This window comes from Micropterus dolomieu, linkage group LG07 (genome assembly GCF_021292245.1).
Source record: "Micropterus dolomieu isolate WLL.071019.BEF.003 ecotype Adirondacks linkage group LG07, ASM2129224v1, whole genome shotgun sequence".
In the NCBI taxonomy this organism is placed as follows: Eukaryota; Metazoa; Chordata; class Actinopteri; order Centrarchiformes; family Centrarchidae; genus Micropterus; species Micropterus dolomieu.
In genome coordinates this window covers 16994407-17013175 of record NC_060156.1, presented here as the reverse complement: position 1 = coordinate 17013175, position 18769 = coordinate 16994407, and the positions used below count along the sequence as shown (strand labels likewise).

The 18769-nt window shown below is 39.2% G+C and overlaps 3 protein-coding genes across 6 annotated transcripts in view; 1 reads left to right on the top strand and 2 right to left on the bottom strand.

Moving 5' to 3' along the window:
• LOC123973470 (gastrin-releasing peptide receptor-like) overlaps positions 1-2259 on the top strand; it is a 4864-nt gene extending 2605 nt beyond the window's left edge. The window contains exons 2-3 of the mRNA XM_046053536.1: positions 645-996; positions 1919-2259. Coding sequence (XP_045909492.1) covers positions 645-996; positions 1919-2233 — 667 coding nt within the window. The 3' untranslated portion in view covers positions 2234-2259. The remainder of the gene's footprint in view (positions 1-644; positions 997-1918) is intronic.
• Positions 2260-3762: 1503 nt separating this feature from the next.
• asb11 (ankyrin repeat and SOCS box containing 11) lies at positions 3763-9035 on the bottom strand. Its single transcript, XM_046053546.1, has 7 exons — positions 8895-9035; positions 8449-8528; positions 8239-8346; positions 7388-7538; positions 7175-7309; positions 5635-5823; positions 3763-5542 (listed from the first exon to the last, which is right to left on the bottom strand). Exons 1-7 carry the CDS (start codon positions 8989-8991, stop codon positions 5418-5420), a joined length of 885 nt encoding a protein of 294 aa, XP_045909502.1. The 5' UTR covers positions 8992-9035; the 3' UTR covers positions 3763-5417.
• A 1033-nt stretch (positions 9036-10068) lies between these two features.
• piga (phosphatidylinositol glycan anchor biosynthesis, class A) lies at positions 10069-18346 on the bottom strand. 4 transcript variants are annotated; one of them, XM_046053525.1, is made up of 8 exons: positions 18098-18256; positions 16956-17101; positions 16620-16781; positions 16243-16513; positions 15696-15828; positions 15153-15285; positions 12448-12654; positions 10069-10940 (listed from the first exon to the last, which is right to left on the bottom strand). In XM_046053525.1, the coding sequence occupies exons 2-8, from the start codon at positions 17064-17066 to the stop codon at positions 10674-10676; spliced, it is 1284 nt and encodes a 427-aa protein (XP_045909481.1). In that variant the 5' UTR covers positions 17067-17101; positions 18098-18256; the 3' UTR covers positions 10069-10673. The 4 variants fall into 4 exon arrangements, with proteins under 4 accessions (XP_045909481.1, XP_045909479.1, XP_045909478.1 ...); XM_046053523.1 differs by having other exon boundaries at positions 16620-17101; positions 18210-18346; XM_046053522.1 differs by having other exon boundaries at positions 16620-17101.
• Between the last annotated feature and the right edge of the window lie 423 nt (positions 18347-18769).

The following is an 18769-nucleotide window of genomic DNA, read 5'->3' as shown; positions in this document are numbered from 1 at the left end:
TATAGTCTGCAAATTACTGCAATTGTTTAGTGCAAACAGGAGATCAGTAAAATATTTATTGGATACCTATATGTTGAAGGGCTCTCTTGTTGCTTTGAGGCAGAAATTTCCAACTGTCCTTAATAGTTAGCTTCAACACTGACATTGTGTTAAAGAGGACAAATGTGTCTACATTTTGGTGTATAAATTGTGCATGAGAAGTGAAAGTTGTGGACATTACAAGGACTGAAGTCAGACATTTTTTAACATTACAGGTCATGTGACCCTTAAAGCAGCGCAATACACATCCATTATAAACCCAGAAAAAGAATGAAAAAGCATAGAACTTGGACTGTGATCATTAAAAAATTGCACTAAATATCAATATCCTGAATACCATGGTTCAAAGTCTTGTGACCTGTTTAAAGTTGAAATTAAGTCTGTAGCTGAAAATATGCATAAGTAGCAGAACTTCATATTGGAGTGGGTTTGAAGATAATTTAATGTATATTCTCATTCACTTTCATTATACTTTTTTGAATGGTTTCTGTAGCTGAAAGTATGCAGAAGGAGTTGTTGACCAAAAAATGTCCGGTAGAAGTCAGGATAATAAAGATTTTATGAACAATAGTGTCAATCAGCATAAATTTCTCTTCTCCTTTCAGGTACAAAGCTATAGTAAAACCGCTGAACATTGACAGGTCCAGCGCTAGACTCAGCATCTGTTTACGAGTGGGGGTGATCTGGCTGCTCTCTGTGACTCTGGCGATTCCTGAAGCCGTCTTCTCCGACCTGCACACCTTCACCACCAGCCATACCAATGAAACATTTGTGACCTGTGCGCCCTACCCCCACGCTGGGGAACTGCACCCAAAAATCCACTCCACTGCCTCCTTCCTCATCTTCTACATCATACCACTCTTCATCATATGTATCTACTACTGCTTCATCGCTCGCAGTCTGGTCAGGAGCTCTGTGGACATCCCTGCTGAAGGACACCTGCACCTCCAGAGACAGGTCTGAGAGCGAGGTCCTCTGCTTATGTGTCTTATTTCCAAAGTGGTCTTCATATTTTGCATTTATTCAATTAAAGGAACAAATTAACAAAATCATTATGTTCTACAAACACATTAATAGATTTGTTTGACCTTTTGGCAAACACCCTTATTCGCTTTCTTGTCGAGAGTTAGATGAGAAGATTGATGTTGGTACTGTAAATATGAAGCTCCAGGCAGCAATCTGTTAGCTTAGTTTAGCACAAATACTGGAAACAGGCCAAGAACTCACCTTGATTGATCCAAAAGTATCTAAATCCACTCACTAGAATATCTGAAGCTCACTTATTAAGATTTATCTTGTTTGTTTGATCAGTAGCCTACAAAACCAAAGCGTAGAACTACAAGTCACTATCTTTTTGCCAGTTTTGGGCTGGACTATAAACTGGTAGGGACCAGTAATTTCTCAACTGCTCCCAACTGCAATCAAACACATTTTTACTGGCCAAATTTCAATTTGGTGTTACAAAAAAAGAGGATTACCATTTCTTTGCAGGAGGGATGTCTGTACCAAATTTATAGCAATCCATCCATCCCCATCCAATAGTTGTCGAGCTGTTTCACTCAAAAACAAATTTGTTAAAGTGCAGGTGGTGTTAGAGGAAAAATCAGGGGATCACCATTGGGATTCATCCTATATGAATGTCTGCTTTCATGATAATCGGTCCAATAGTGACAGACCAATTGCATGGGGTCCAATTCCTGGAGCCTTGCTGCTACTGTGGTTAAAGATAAAAACAACAAATACCTACAAATAAATGACAACAAGGACAAAGATGTCAGTTACAACATTCATATATATTATACCATACATATCATATACTTAACATAATTTCCCAACTTTGTTTGTTGTGTGAAACTGATTCTTCTCTCTCTCATGTCAGATCAAGTCCAGAAAACGACTGGCCAAAACTGTGCTCGTGTTTGTCGGCTTGTTTGCTGTCTGTTGGCTGCCCAGTCATGTGATCTACCTGTACCGCTCCTATCACTACGACCAGGTTGACACATCGCTGGGCCACTTCCTCGCAAGCGTGTGTGCTCGCATTTTGGCCTTCACCAACTCCTGTGTGAACCCATTTGCCCTCTACCTGATGAGCAAAAGCTTCAGCAAACACTTCAACAAGCAGCTCCTGTGCTGCACTTCTCCCAGACGGTTGTACAGTCAGAACAGTGGGAGTACAAACATAACCACGGTCTGAAAGCACGTGTGTTTCCATGAACTTCAAACCCCCGGACTGGAGTCATGTCGATCGTCTTTGATCACACTGATTTTAGCAGACTTCAATTTGATGAATGGACACGGTTACAATCATTCATCCTTGTTGTCAAACAATTTCACTCCTGTAATTAAATTATCACCTGTCATTAACCTTTTTTTAATACCAAAAACTAATTTTCAATTTTCAAAAAAAATTTAAATCTGTGCTATAGCTATCAACGAGCTATCAGTTTGGGTCATGGAAATACAAAGTGATACAGGAAGTCTGAGGGTTCTGTCAGAAACATTTAATCTCTGATTTAAAACAATGTTGGTTGAAAGACAAATGCAATCCCTGCAGATGTAAATTATCTCGTCGAAAACACTGTTACAAAATATATTTTCTCACTGCTTGAGATGGATTTTTAATGTACATATTCTCTGGCAAATAAATGTTATAGAGGAAAAACATCCTGGTAATTGTTAAGTTTTCTCTGTATTGTCTGTTTTGGTGTTCAACCCAAAGCCGTGTAGATGTTAAATGGAACAGAAACATGCATCACTTATGTTTTAAATAACTGAAAAAAGATGTAATTGATCAACTGTCCTTTGCAGTGGAAACCATGCATGAAAGGTTAGACATCTGATTTATTGTGCATGTTTCTATCTTCGCTTATCGGCTGGAGATAGAGCAGAAGGTCCCTCTGACATTTGAGGGTTTAATGACTGTAAAATATTCAAACTGAACCAACTAACTTCTGCTATTCTTTATACTACAACATTTTCAGTGGCCACATAAAGTTTTTTGTCAAAAGTTGGTTGAATTGTCAAATGTCCGATAATTGTGCACATAGAGATGTTTCTGTTAAATTGTATGTGTCAGTTAATGGTGTGTTGGTTGGCTCTCTGCATACAATATGTGTCAATTTAGCTATTTGTTAATTTTTAATGATGTATTTAATTTTGTTTAATGTTGATGTGCAACATAGGGCTGCAAATAACTTTTTTTTTGCAATATTTATTCATTATTTTTTATGAATAATCGATTGATTAGTCTAAAAACTGTCAGGAAACACAATCATGATTTCCCAAAGCATCTTCAAATGCCTTGTTTTGTTTCACCAACAGTCCAAAACCCAAAGATTTTTCATTCATAGTGATAATGACAGATAAAACAAAGAATATTCTGACATTTTTAAAAGCAAGAACTGTAATATTGATTCTAGCAGTGTGGCTCTGTGGACGGTAATCTCGGTTGGTCCACCACTTTGGTCCAGACTGACATATCTCAACAGCTACTGGATGGACAGCCACGCAATTTACAGATATTCATGATCTTACTTTTCATAAATGTCTAAACTAATGACATTCCCATCAGCTACAACAACTCTTCTACAGATGTTATCATGCTAAATTAAGATTGTGAACATTGGTTAATTATTAACATTATTGGTTAATATTTATTATTTAATATTAATTTGTGTTAGTTAGTGTCTTCTTCACCATTAATATGGTCTGACAACATCTGGATGTTTCTATACAAATAAACTTTATTTGATATGTATAACCCCCTCTGGTCACCATTTTTATGAGGTTTTGTAGTGATCAACTCACAAAATTGTGAATTGATTAATCTCATCCAAGAATCTTAATCTAATGTGCACTCTGTGTACATTAGGGTGTTTTATACAAGATGGAGACATCAGTGAAAAATCATGGACATTCTACTCTAAGTGGTATTTTTTCAAAGCATGTAACCACTGAATCTGGGCACCAACAGCAGGAAATTCATCAACATAATCACATACAAATACAATATATATCGCTCTTTCAGAACCTTTGCTGAAGGCTGAGGCTCTTCTTTGCTGTTTTTGAGTAAAGACGTGTCAACTTAAATCAGCTCAAACACAGTTGTTCAGGTCTCTGTGGAGGTGACCTTTTGAATTAATTCCCCTTGAGCAACACTGGCTAGAAAACTCTTTCTGCTGTTTTCAACATTTCACATGCACGTAGTGTTTTGTTTTGTTTTTTTTTTTACTTTGCCTTATCCTTGTGCGTCAGATTTGACAATGCTAGATGGGCATATTCCAAACCTATTTTGTTTGTTTTATACCTAATATAAGTCCATCAAACTGGTTTGAGTCAACAGATATGGAAATTATTCCTGGCAAAAAATCAGGGCAGGAGAGCGGATCCTCTGGTAACTTGATTTTATTGTAGGAATTATACTGGACACACATACTGTATAAAGATGAGTATGTTTGTGGTCTACAAAAAAGAGAGGGTATATGTTCCCCAGCACCAAACCCTCTTTATATGACACATTAAGGAGACCTTATGAAGGGTTTAATGTTCTCAGCAAAGGTCAAATGTTTAGTTTTGTTTCCCTGGGTCCTTACTGATGATTTCTCCTTGAAACCTCAAATTTTTATTATGTACTCGTTAAACAAGTGCTCACTGATTTACCTATTGCATTTCTGTAACATTTCCATTTTTTTTATTAACAAAATGGATGCAGCTGAACCAGAGGTACCTTTGTTTTTTACTCCACACTTATTTTTCTGTCAAATTCTGGTGCCTACATTACCCACAATGCAACTCGATTGCCAACAGTTGTGTCAGAGATTCAGGCGTTATGTTATGCTAGTAGCGGCTAATGTTGCCTCAAGCTGCTAGCCCCAAGCAGAGATGATGAGCGTACTACAGAAGTCACTAACTCAAGTGACATCACTTGAGGCAAGGCATCAGATTTTTGGGCAGCACCCTCTGGAGTCACAAAAGGCATATCTGTTCATATTTACAGAAGAACCCCTTGTAAACAGACTTTGATGTGTCAAATTGGTGGAGTTAAAAACATCTTGAAATTAATGTAAAATCCATAGACGCGAAATGGAAATCACTGGATTAAAACATTGCCGCTGCAATATGAACAGAACTTTTATAGGAACTTGGAACCCATATTTGTATCCAACATATTTCCTTTGAGCAATAGGTAAATAGTGTCTGGTATAGTTAAAAAAATAAAAACTGTATTATAAAAACAGATGGCTGACAAAGCTGGGTCCCGTTCTTTGAATGTGGATGCCTTTCTTTCACTTGCTTTCTTTGTCAGTGATGAGGCACAAGTTTGAAGGACAAATCAGTACGTGGCAAACAGAGAGCCACACAAACAAGGCAGAGATGTCTCACTGATAGAGAAGGAAGTCCTTGATACTGTGAGGAAGGAAGAGGCTGGGGGCTCTGTGAAGACGACTCCTTCCCAGACTTCGGCGAATACGTAACCGACAGAGATTAGACAAAGAGCAGGGACCTGGGTAGGCAGGAGACATAGAGGGTAGAGATAAATAAATTGAGTTTTGGGTGTTTGTGTAACACGTGTGGATCTTAGTGTCCACAACAAACCTCTTTTCTGCAGTGTAATTCGAACTGCGCTGTTTGGCGACGACAGATCCAGAGGAGTCTTTCCCTCTGCATTCCTACAACACTCATCAGCCCCAAAGTCCAGCAGAAAATCCACTACGTTGGCTCCTCCACCTCGAACTGCAGCATGTAAAGGACTGTCATGCCCACACCCTATTCGAACATCTGCTCCTACATGTGCACACAAACATGAAATGGTTAAACACCTGTCACAAGTAAACACTTTCAGAGCAGCCCCATGATGTGTTTTAGACCATAAACACTAAAATCATCCACATGTCCTGACAGACGGTTTGTTCCAGCACTCTGTGTTTGGAATTACTAGGAACCTATACGGAGTGAAAATTGGTGATTAATCAAAAACTGTAAAGATGGGAACTTAGAGCACAGCTATGAATAACATTAAATAAATTGCACCTGAGTCTGACATTTCTGCAAATTAGACCGACATGGCCAGGATTGCTATAAAAATAATGTGCTGCTATGAGACTGTTTTCTTGTTTCCATGGAGAACTAAAGGGATTAAGACAAATGGCCAGGTGTGTTCAGCTAAAAATGCCCCCTGCAGGATTTTTAAAATTATTGTAGGACTTCAGTGAATGAATATTTGCACAATTGATTATTCAGCAATTTGGACATTGTCATTTAGGGGTGTACTCACTTTTGTTGCCAGCGGATTAGACATTAATGGCTGTGTGATGTGTTATTTTGAGGGGTCAGCAAACGTCGTATACACTGTCATACAAGCTTTACACTCACTACTTTACATTATAGCAAAGTGTAATTTCTTCAGTGTTGTCACATGAAAAGATATAATCAAATATTTACAAAAATGTGAGGGGTGTACTCACTTTTGTGAGATACTGTACAACAAAAGCATCAAATTCTCACATTTGAGAAGCTGGAACCAGCAAATGTTTAAAAAAAAAGAAAAAAGAAACATGTCATGTCACATCTTCATTTTCTATTCATTAACTGACTAATTGTTGCAGCTCTAATGGTTTTATCAACACAATTCATGAATTTGTGGGCTACATAATTTTAAAAATATAAAATTGTCAGTCTTCCTACTTTGGATTATTCCTCTTGTATTCTATCCCTTAACATATGGTATTTTGGGGCACATGAATAATTTTGTTGTTTGTTGTTCTTATTCCATACTGGGGATGTTACAGTATGGAAATGACCCATCTCTCAAAACCTCAATGTGCAACAAGAATTATAAGTAGCCCATCTGTATTTGGATTTGTATTTTCTTTAGTGAGAAGGGGTTCTTGTTGAAATTTGGGTGTCCACATGTTGTAGGCAAGGTAACCAAAAAAAACCCTTGTTTAGAAACTTCTTAATGTCCTGTGTTATCTTGTGCCTCATTTTTTGTTCTCATGGATGTTTTATTTGACATGTGTAAAACACTAAGACTCTAAGATAAGGCTTAGATGTTTAAGTATTCCATTCTATACATTTCTGTGACGTGTTTTTTCCTGACTGTTTGTGACACTGTAGAGTTTGAAGATTACACTACCTGAGTGTAGCAGCACCCATACACAGGCTGCAGCCCCAGCCATGCAGGCAGAATACAGCGGCGTCCCCACCACTGGCAGCTCCATGTCGACATGAGCTCCATACGATAGCAGCAGCTCCAGACACTCTCTGTGACCTGATGGAGTAACAATACATTGTAACAATCTTTGCACTGATAGAAAGCGCCTTTTAACTCATTCATGCTTGCACACACCTTTCTTAGAGGCCTCGTGGATAGGGGATGCCAGTTGGTTGGGGGTGTGGGTGGAGGCACCGTGCTGCAAGATGAGCCTGACACAAGCAACACTGCCACTGGTGCAGGAGTTGAAGAGAGGTGTGTCGCCATCTGTTGATACTGCCTCTACCTGTGGGAGAATATGAAAGGAAAGGTAATGATGCTATGGCCAAAAGAGCTGCACATTCCTTCACTTACTTTTTAATTTATTTCATCAGGGACAACACACAGACAGATCAACATTATACATCAAGAAAAGCCACAAAAGGCTTTATATTCTTTCACATATGCAGCGAAGATCCCCTTGAAGTCTCTCAAATCAGTTGGAGTGATGCTCAGAATGAAAAGGATTAACTTTTTCCTTACTACAACAGCTTGTGTGTACCTGCTTGTGGATGGAATAAGACCAGTGAGTATTTTAAAAACTAATGCATTATCTACATATTTTACCAAATTATCCCAACTTCATATTTTAATAAAATGTCACAAAGACCTTCACAGCTTGTTTGTATACTATCTCAACAGGCTTAAGGATGGTTTTACATGTCTTAGACCAACTAGTCAAGCAACATGTAAAAGGTGGGAGAATTGTTGAATTCATGAATAATTATTCTGCTTCCGTAGTCAAATTGTTTCTGATAAATCTAAAGTTGGCGAAGTTATATTTTACTTTACTTTCTTTACTGTTTTTTTAAAGCTGTACATTTTTATAACTATGATTCCCAAAAATATGAACAACCTGAATTTTCTCTCCCTGGACAAACCCCTCAGGTTTGATTACCACATCTGTGCATTTTGTAATGAACACTGAAAACAGACTATGTTCTTACATTTGCACCATTGTCCAGCAGGAACTTGGCACAAGCAGAATGGCCGCCAAGGCAAGCTTCATGTAGAGGAGAGACTCTGTCCATGCTGAGTGTGTCTACATGGAAACCCTGCAGGGGAGAGGATAAAAATATCAGATACAGCCATGTACATGCTGTGAATTCTGTGTATTTGGTGTATAAATATGAAAAGAAGACACATATTAAGTATACCTGGACAATAAGTCTTCTAAGGTGTAGCAGTCTGCCATGGTAGGCGGCTTCATGGAGGGGAGATCTGTCCGACAATGAGTCTGAAACACAGGGAAGAAGATCAGGAAGGTCTCCACATTCAGAAAACACACAGATACATTCAACTGACTTGCACTCTGTCCATTGTAATGTTAAGATGACCTCATCTAAAAAAACATGTTTATCTTGTTCTTCAGGGTCATCCCAAGCCTCAACACCAAACTGAACACTGAACAATACAACCCAGGGTTTTTGTTCCTACAGAGCCCAGTAAACAATCATTCCAATCCAACATTTTCAACCAATCTGTAATCCTGACTGCAGAAATGTAACTTTCAACATGCAATCCAGTTGTAGGACTCTTTCATATCTCTCATAAAAACAACAGAATTAGCTGAATGGGCCAAAAAGACAAGGCAAAAACTTACCGGCCATCAGTGAGTTGCATGCCAACCCCCTGTAGATGTACAAGGGCCTCTGCCAAGGTTGTGAGTACAGGGAAACCTCTGTTTGAACAGCAGCCATGATGAAAATGAAGCAACAGCAGACTCCTCCACGACCATCCAGGACTCAAGCTCGCCCAGTGGGATACACAAACCTGAAGTCAGCCTTCCTCCCCCTCTTATCTGGGTCCTTGGCCACCTCCCCCACATTGCCACTTCCCACCCACCCTTGTCCCAGTCCGTGGATATAGTCTACAGTATGTGCATAACAATGGCTGTTAGGATGGGCCTGTATTGACGACATACCTTGAAAAAGCACTTGTGCATGCAAACAGATGTTTCTCAAGTTTCACACTGCAGATATTCAGTTGAAACAAGTTTACTGTATTTCATCTTCACTGTTCTTCTGTTACGACAACATATTTTCAGCTAAAGGCACAGAATATGTTACTATCAAAAGTTTTTTGATTGATTGATGGGGTGGCGATGGCACAATGGATAAGACGCCTGCCTTTGGTGTGAGACCCGGGTTCAATCCCCCACTGTGACCCGACCACCGTTATGTCCCTGAGCAAGACACTTAACCCCTAGTTGCTCCAGAGGCGTGCGACCTCTGATATGTATAGCAATTGTAAGTCGCTTTGGATAAAAGCGTCAGCTTAATGAATAAATGTCTATGACAATTTTCTGTCACTACAGGATCTAAATGCAACGTTTAACTCAAATAAAACAGTAAAACACATCTACTTCCACCAAAATGTATTCTGATGAGTTGTAGACAGCAAAGCAAAAACACAGCTCCTTATATATCTTGAAAAATAATCTCTACATGTAGAAACATCTGATCTCTTTAGACATTACACATTTAGTACATAATTATCCATGTTTTCTCTACATGATCTCAAATAACAAGATGATATAAATGTTCAGCCTCCAATCACGACACTAGCTAGCCTTGAAAATGCTGTTCCATCTCATCCATCACCTCCCGTTTCACAGCTTCTCTGTGTTTTGTCTTGCACTCTTCTAATCCAGAGCCATCTCTTTTGCAAAACAAATTTTAAGAAAGTAGCGGTCTAGTGTCTTTCTAATCGAACCGTCTCATGCAACAGTCATGTCTACAATGCTGTATACAAAGTAAATGATGTGAAAACGGATGAAAAATTAGAAAGTAAGCTTTATTTTCCACAGTGGATTATCCGGGAGTCACGCCATCATCTGAAAAAAATCCCAGGTTTCATATAAATATGCAATCTAATCGAAAATGATCAAACAAAGGGTGGTATTTATGGTATCAAAATCAGACAAAAGCAATTTGCACAGATGTACAGTTCTGTACAAACAGTGAATTTTACCGACAAAGCCATTGTTCTAAACGAGGTTTGCATCCAACTAAAAATACGTTACTGCCATTTTGTTTCCCCAGTAAGTAAGTGCACAATTAACCAGCCCCTTTACTCCTTCTGTTCAGTGCAATAGACACTGTGTATAACCAAAAAAGTGCTTTTTAAAACTCCAAGGATTGCCACAAATTCCCAGTTTCATCACTGAATATAATAAAAACTCCTTACAAGTCTTACATTAAGTGCTTTCACACAAGGGCCCTTTTGATAAGTAAATGTAAACAATGTTTGGGTTCACCATGAGCACATTCAGTAGCCATGTTTCAAATGTCAGTCGCACCATAAAGAGGACATGTAGCACCACGTCAGCAGCTATTAGTGAGGCAGAGGTACAGACTGATTACTGCGATGAACTTTCTGGTTACGCTGCTCGCTTCGTGTCACTTTTAGAAGGAGGTCCAGCTTTACTGCTCGGTTCCTGCCTCCACAGTCCGTGAGGGCCACTGCCGTCCACAGCGACGTCCATGACCCGATCTGGCACCAACCACTGCAGAAGCAGCACAAAGAGGAAGTCCAAAACAGCTACAAATGCAAAGATAGAACCAGCCACGGGGCCACAGTGAGCCCTCAGTCTCCGTAAGCGTCTGTCCAGGGGAAGCACCTCCTCTCCAGCCACTCGGTCATACACCTGAAAAGGAAAAGAAGAGTTCAGCATCTATCATCCAGTGTGAAGTTCAATCAGTGGATTTGCACAGAAGAAAATAGATTACTGAGAGAAATGAGGTTACAGGGAAATAAGAAAACATGTTTACATGCTCTGTAGTAACCTCGTTATTGTATCTATGTATACATTCATCAGGTCAGTAATGAGATTGCTCTCCTACCACATATCTTATTTTGAAAGCATGTCTGTCTTATTGTAACTATTAGTGATACAAGCTGCCTTTGTGTGTGTTTGTGTTGGAGGGTGGTGGATGTTCTGCAGTGAGAACACAGTTTTCTTCTCATGGTGCAAAGGTGTCTGAATTTTACAAAATAGTCAACAGGTTCATCTGTGGAAACTAACATATTTAAACTTCTACTGACTGTCATCTTGAGTTTTACTGAGAATTAAGTCAAATGTATTAAATGATTAAGGAAAAACAACCATGCATCTTTAAGTGTCATGATATTTCATTTCATCCTGCCACTCTGCTGTCACAGCGAGACTTTCCCTGTTTGAGGTGTATTGTCATATTACTGTACATGAACACATCCTTACAATTAGAAACCAGGTTACATGTAAACATAAGCTAGACTGATTAACTAGGTCAACATATTGGCCCATATCAGCTTATTGCGGATATATTGGTATGGGTGTACAGTAAATGTCGGTTGAAAAGTAACAAGAAACAGAGTGAAAATTACATACTTTGTCCACCAGAAGAGTAAGTTGATTTTACACTAATGTCCTGCCCAGTGTGTATCATGTTCACAATAAAAATAATAAAAAAAATCTATAATGATTGTTTGTTTGTTATGTGTTTATTGTAACAGTGATTTTATTAAAAATATTTTTTAAAGTCTTAAATACTAACTCAATATTGACCTCACAAATACAGTTTGGCTACAGTGAACATGATATTTTCTTTCTACATGAAAACTCTAGCTAGGGAAGTCAGGTTTCTCTAATTCCCTATTCAGACTACTTAACTGCATGGCAACACACAGCATAACCTCTCAATAACTACGCTGAACAAAAGTATAAACGCAACACTTTAGTTTTTGCCCCATTCATGTAAAATGGTGGTCACATTTTGAGTGGCCTTTTATTGTGGCTAGCCTAATACCCATGCTGTCTGATCAGCATCTTGATATGCCACACCTGTAAGGTGGATGGATTATCTCAGCAAAGGAGAAGTGCTCACTAACACAGATTTTGACAGATTTGTGAACAATATTTGAGAGAAATAGGCCTTTTGTGTACATAGAGAAAGTCTTAGATCTTTGAGTTCAGCTCATGATGAATGGGGGCAAAAACCAAAAGTGTTGCGTTTATAATTTTGTTCAGTGTAGCACAATTACATTTATATCCAAAAATCCAAACTAAAGCTTCAGCAATAGCCAGCTTTGGTCTGTGAAAGAATAAATGCTGAAAAAACAAACAACAGAAAACGATTGAATACTTTAGCAGGTTTTGGTGTTGGTGAACCTACTTTTTCCGTCCTCTCGGCAACGTTTCTCCAGGTGTAGAGATTTTGCACAGAAGCATGGATAGAGGCAGGTGATGGGACGGACCCTGAACGCTGCCGGGCAATGACCGTCTCCAGACCAGCACACAACGACCGCACGGTAGGTTCACACAGGGTTATCAAGTCCTCAGGTAACACCTCAGGAATGCCCCCCACACGAGTACTAACCACCTGAGAAATAAAACAAAACCTGGATGCAATCATTGCATACAAATACAAAAAAGTACAACATCTGTTCTGGCAACACTTTCAAGATGTACTTTTTCAACCATATAAAAAAGCAAATGGTCCTGCTTCACCATGACTAAAGAGTACATTAACAACTGAAAAGCAGAACTACATTTACCTCTAATGGCATTGACCATGCCCTGCATCACTGATGGTCAGACATTAGTGTGCTCTGTTGCATCTGAAAACAAACCCAGCAGGACACCGTGCTGTGTGTGTGTGTGTGTACTAACGAGCCATCAGTCTCTGGCTGTGTCAGAATCACCCACTACTCACTATATAGTGAGCTTGCCATTTTGTAGTGCTGTCCGAATGTATAGTGATAATTATTATACCCTATATAGTCCACTCAATGTATCCCAGAATGCATTTTGAAAAGTAGTGTACAACGATGGTAACTAACCAAGCTATATATACCATCATGCACTGCGCTGATAGAAAAAAATGATTGTCCGACGGCAATGACGTAATTAACGGCGCCGAAATAACGATCAGAGTAGTGTCTTAAAGTGTTGTTTTAATAATGCGAGTGAGCTCACAATATAGTGCTCTACATATAACTCCCTACATAGGGGGTAGGGAGTAGTGAATTAGAGGGGATTTCAGACACAGCCTCTGTGTTGCTTCAAATGCTTTAAAGACCTGGGTTGAATGCTCAAAAAGCACATTTCAGACATGGAATATGTAACATTGCTGGGGTCTGTGATGGCTTTTCATCATTCTGATATAGGTGACGTTTACGCTAATGTTCCTTAGCAGACACGACAGGACATTTGCTATTATATATTTGGCAAGAGAGAGAGGGAAGCAGTTAAAGAGAGAGATGCAGTTAAAAATGTTAGAACAGCAAGGAAGAAGACTGATTTTTGTTCTTTCACAGACTAAACATCACTGATGACCATTGCTCTGGTTGCACAGCAAGGTGAAAGATTAGTCTGATCTGATATGTGAATCTGCTTAACAACTTAAAATGGGCTCTTATAATGTGTGTGGCAGGAACTTTACTTTCTTTCTCTGTATGTTTTTCTTTCTTGTGCTGCTGCTGCCAGCTTTAAGTTAATCTGAAGGCGTTCAATTCAGACTTGTGCCATGTCAAAAGTGACATGGAAATGTTATTTTATTTGACTTAGGGTGACTCAGGGTGCACTTTGCACTCACCACCTTTGTTGAAAAAAGCTGGGAAAGGCGGAGTCCAGCTAAACAAATACATGGGGGCAAACAGCCCGAGCGTCCTAAATCTTTCCAAATAAACTCTTTGATTTACATAAACTGTTTCAAATGCCTGTCTCCAAAAGTAAACACAGAAATTAGCCTCCTGGATTAGTTTTTGTGTGTAGTTAACCACACAGGGATCCACTAGAGGGACAACTTGCTGGCTAATTCTCAGTAGACAGGCCACTGTGTTATCCCAAGTAGCCAAACTGATCACAAAAAAGAGCCTTTTCTCACCCGCTTATCCCCCAGTGTTTGGAATAAACTTACACACCCGACATCTATACAACAAAACATTTCTCATCATATATTTTCTCTGTAAGATTAATGCTTACCTTAGTGGATGGGGCACTGCAGTGACCAGTTAAGGTCGTCTGTTATTGTCGTTCTATATATAGTTCCTGATAATTCTGTTTTCTCCTCCTCCCGAGAAACACCAGACCAAACTTCCCCTCACACATGTAAGTCTCTGGCTGCTGCCATTTGCAAGTTTCTGTTTTTGTGATGACCTTTTTATGATGACCTTTTTCTCTATCTATGGCCCTTTTTGTACCACAAATGTTTTAAATTGATGCTCCCATTTTTTCCCTTTATGTTAAGTTTGTTTTTAAGCAGTGCTATGAGATGTAGTTGAGCAGCCACCTACGAGCACACACCAACAGGAAATCTTCAACATCTTCAGCTGTGTTAAGCCAAATCTAGTCAGCTGAATGGGCTTCAATAGAGCTGTTTTTGTAAAGCTTTTTGGTTTGAGGTTAGGAAATGTTTTTGTTTCTGTTTTATAACCATCAGCAATAAAGTTCATTTGTATTATTTACACTTTTTTATATACATTAAATAAACTGGAGAAATCAATAATTTACTTTGCGTTGTGTTACGACATGAATTAAGTTGAATGTTTAGGACAGAACAATAAATGTTCCAACATCAAATCAATGCAAATTTTGTGGAAGTGAGAATGGAACAGAGAAGGACAGATGACGCGAAGCAGTGTGTGTAATCTTGTGATAAGATTTGTTGAAGAAAGTAAATGTTAATACAGGAAACGCGGCTTTCACATTTATTTCTTAGAAGTAGGAAATATTGCACCATGTATGACCAAGAGTGTTCAGGTATTCACTTCAACACATGAGGTGAGTTCAATTATCCCTCTCCAGTGGAATGTGTGTTATCAGTAAACATGGCACACAATCTCCTATCCTTGAACTACTGTATGAATAGCAACAAACCTGCAGTCCACAGCTGGCTCCTTCTACGATAGCCATGCAGAACGCTTCGGTCAGAGATGTGTTGAGGAAGATGTGACCCTGCACCAGAACTCTACGAACATCTTTATGCTCCAAAGCTCCCAGCAGACGCACCCTGGAGTGACCCAATTCAAAGAAAGTAAGACAAATAATAATACCACCTTCACACACAAACCCCATGTCTGACTGCCCATGCCCGACTGCTGTCACAGGTTAAATCCTGGACATTCACAACACAAGTAATGCAGCACCTCACTACCTTTCCATACGCATTACAGCTTAAATACAATAATTTCTAAACAATTACATATAATATATAGAGTAAATGCAGTGAGTGTTGTCATCTTTCAGTTCTTGAAATGCTGCTGCTGCAATATTAATACATGAGATTGAACATAATGATGCAGGTGTCATTTTATAGGATTTCTTTCAATACTTTCTCTCATTATGAAATCTTATTACAGAGACCATGCCCTGAAAGAGGTTTAAGTGGTACCTCCCTATAATAAATATTCTTAGCAGTACCTGTCATGTAGTTGGTATTTCTCTCGCACTTCCTCCAGCACAATTCTCTTCGGCCCCTCTCCACCAATAATGAAATTTAGATCTGGATGTTTGAGGCAGAGCTCTGGGATTATTCCACCAAGAAGGTCAATTCCTTAACGAGGAAGAGATTGTGAGAACACTTGCTTTGACGATGATGCAATACTAATATCATTAATAGCCTGACCAATTCTGAATAGTCGCTGATACAGATATTGATATGAGTTTTTAAAAATCTGATGTTTATCTCTCTTGATAACCCTTTTTTCCTTATATAAAACCTTATCCCCTGACAATAATGCCAATACTGATATATCTGCTACTATAAAGCAATATATCAAAGTTTATCATAACATTGTCCACCAGTTATAACACCTTCCCTGGAACTATAAGAGATATTAAGGTGTGAATGAACTGAGACAACACGAGGGCTTGAACTTTAGTCCTCCAAAAAACAGGGCACCATGCATCCAATAGCCAACACTGGCCAGTTGAAATATGAACTAATAAGCTAACAGCTTCTACGTACCTTTGCGGTAGACAAGACGGCTGACCACAACAATAGTGATCCTGTCGTCTTGGCGCTGGGAGGGGTCAGGGGTGAAGTCCGTCGGGTCAACAGCGTTGGGAATAACAGACACTATCTCTGGGTTGAGTGCCGCACGGAGCACTGTGTTCTCCTTACTGGTGTATGACACACACACAATGTGGTTGGTGTCACACAGCGTCACAGTCAGAAGCTTGTTGGTCAGCACAGAGCTCACATCAGCAAAGCCAAAGAGTGAGTGGTCAGTGAACACCTGCAAATGATTGTACTCTTTAGGTTCACGTCAGAAGATTATGTGTCACATAGTGATACAAACACATTGTGTGAGTTTGAGGCCTGGCTCCTAATAAGTCACATACCGTGTTAAGGCCCATGGTCTTAGCATGGAACAGTGCGTCATGGCCCATGGCAGAGAACGAGCTGTGTGCATGAACCACAGTGATACGTTCCCTTACAAACACACAGCGCAGAAGTGGGAGACTGTGGAAGCAGGTGGTGGCTGTGGACTGGTTGTACATCACCTGCAGGGGGAGGTAGTAGACCTTCAGTCCATTAGTCAGGTACCTGACACCCTTCCTCCTGCCATAGGCATGGGTGACTATCACCACCTTGTGTCCCTTTTCAATCAAACACTGGGAAAGCTGGTAAATGTGACTTTCTACTCCGCCCATATTTGGATAGAAGAAGTCAGACACCATGCAGATGCTGTGCTTCCTGCTGGGGACCCTGGCAACATCTGCACGAGCTCCAGAGACTCTCTGAGACGAGGGGTTATTCACAGCTGCCGCTCTCCTTCGTTGGCCCATTGTAAATTCCTTGTGTGGTTGGCACCTCACTAGTGCTGAAATAATTAATTTATTCATCAGTTAGTTGATCAATAGAAATATTAAATAATCAATTAATAAGTAAAATAATACTTCAAGTAAAATGCCATTCATATAGGGCTGAAACACTAATATTAATCAGCAACAAATTTGACAATTGATTGATTGATTGACAAAAGATGCTGATCATTCCCTGTTTTCAAATTATTTATTACTGTTCACTGTTCCCATGACATCTTCGGTTTACTCCTTTTGTTCAACCAGCAGCACAAAAAATCAAAGATATTCAGATGTAAAAAATAAAAAACCTGTGGGAAAATTAGTTTAATAATTTTTTTTGGCCTTTTTGCCTGATAAATGACCAAAATAGTTAATCAATTACCAAAATACTTGGCTACTAACTAATTATTATTTTCACTGTCGGATTAATCCGTTGATTATTTTGTGGTTTAATGGTGAAAAATGTTTCAGTGTTTCCCAAAGCCAAGGTGACATACTCAAAGGTCTTGTTTTGTCCACAACACAAAGATATTCAGTTTTCTTTTATAGAGGAATAAAGAAACCATAACATATTCACATATCAGAAGCTGGAATGAGATAAGTTTGACTTTTTTCCTTAAATATGTACTCAAACTGATTTGATTATCAAAATAGTTGGCGAATTGAATCGATCGTTGCAGCTCTATTGTCCATCAACTAACTACTTAATTGACTAACGTTAACGTTAATCATTTCAACTCTAACGTTAATTATGTTACGTCTCTTTTCTGCTGTTTCACAACAGAGTGCAGCTGCTTCTCTCTTGTCATTTTACATGTATTAGAATTAATTGCCCCGTTAACTCGTATTTGCTATGCGTTTACCTATGGTGGGATATTCAAGTATTTACAAAACCATCGGAAACTAGCTGGTAGGGGGTTACTGTCCAACTCTTCTAACCTACATTAACGTTTCTCATCTATTTCATTACACATTAGCATTAAGCTAACAAACTTTGTTCGTATTTCACTCACATTAAAGCAGGTAGTGCTCCTAGTCCGAACTACCTTACCGTGGACAAAATGTCAGTCTTGATACGGAAAATACACATAACTATTTTTTAAATGTAGATTCATTTTTACTCACTAGCCCTGAGCTAGCCAGTTAGCCGCCTGTGTCACTTCCTGGTCCTGTTGTTTTCCTACGTCACACGTAAGACGCACCACGGAGCCGTTGACGTGCGTTCTTACGTTCCTGAAGTCTGTGGTGTTCCTCTTCTGCTTAGTTTTGCATTTCTGCGCTGTGTGAGTAGGCTTCTGTCAAAGTTCGGGTGTGGAGTCGACACTAGAGGCGCAGCAATGAGTAATTAGTTTGTAACATAATCAGCTATTAAAATATGTTGCACCCCGATTACTTGAGGCATAACTTATCTCGTTTGGGCATAAAGTCATAACTAAGGCAAGTGGCGATCAAAGATAGAGCTCCATCATCATGGTTACCGTGTGCATGAGTTTTCTGGCTGGCATGAGCCACTTGCATCATAGCACATCGTAGTAATTTTTATTTTTATTTAACCTTTAACCAGGGGAGTCCCATTGAGATAAAGAACCGTCCACGTGTGTAAGTTAGATCAACAGTGTAATATACCAATAAATTAGGGCTCTGTTGGATTACTCAGTTGCAAAATGACAGCAAATTAATGAATA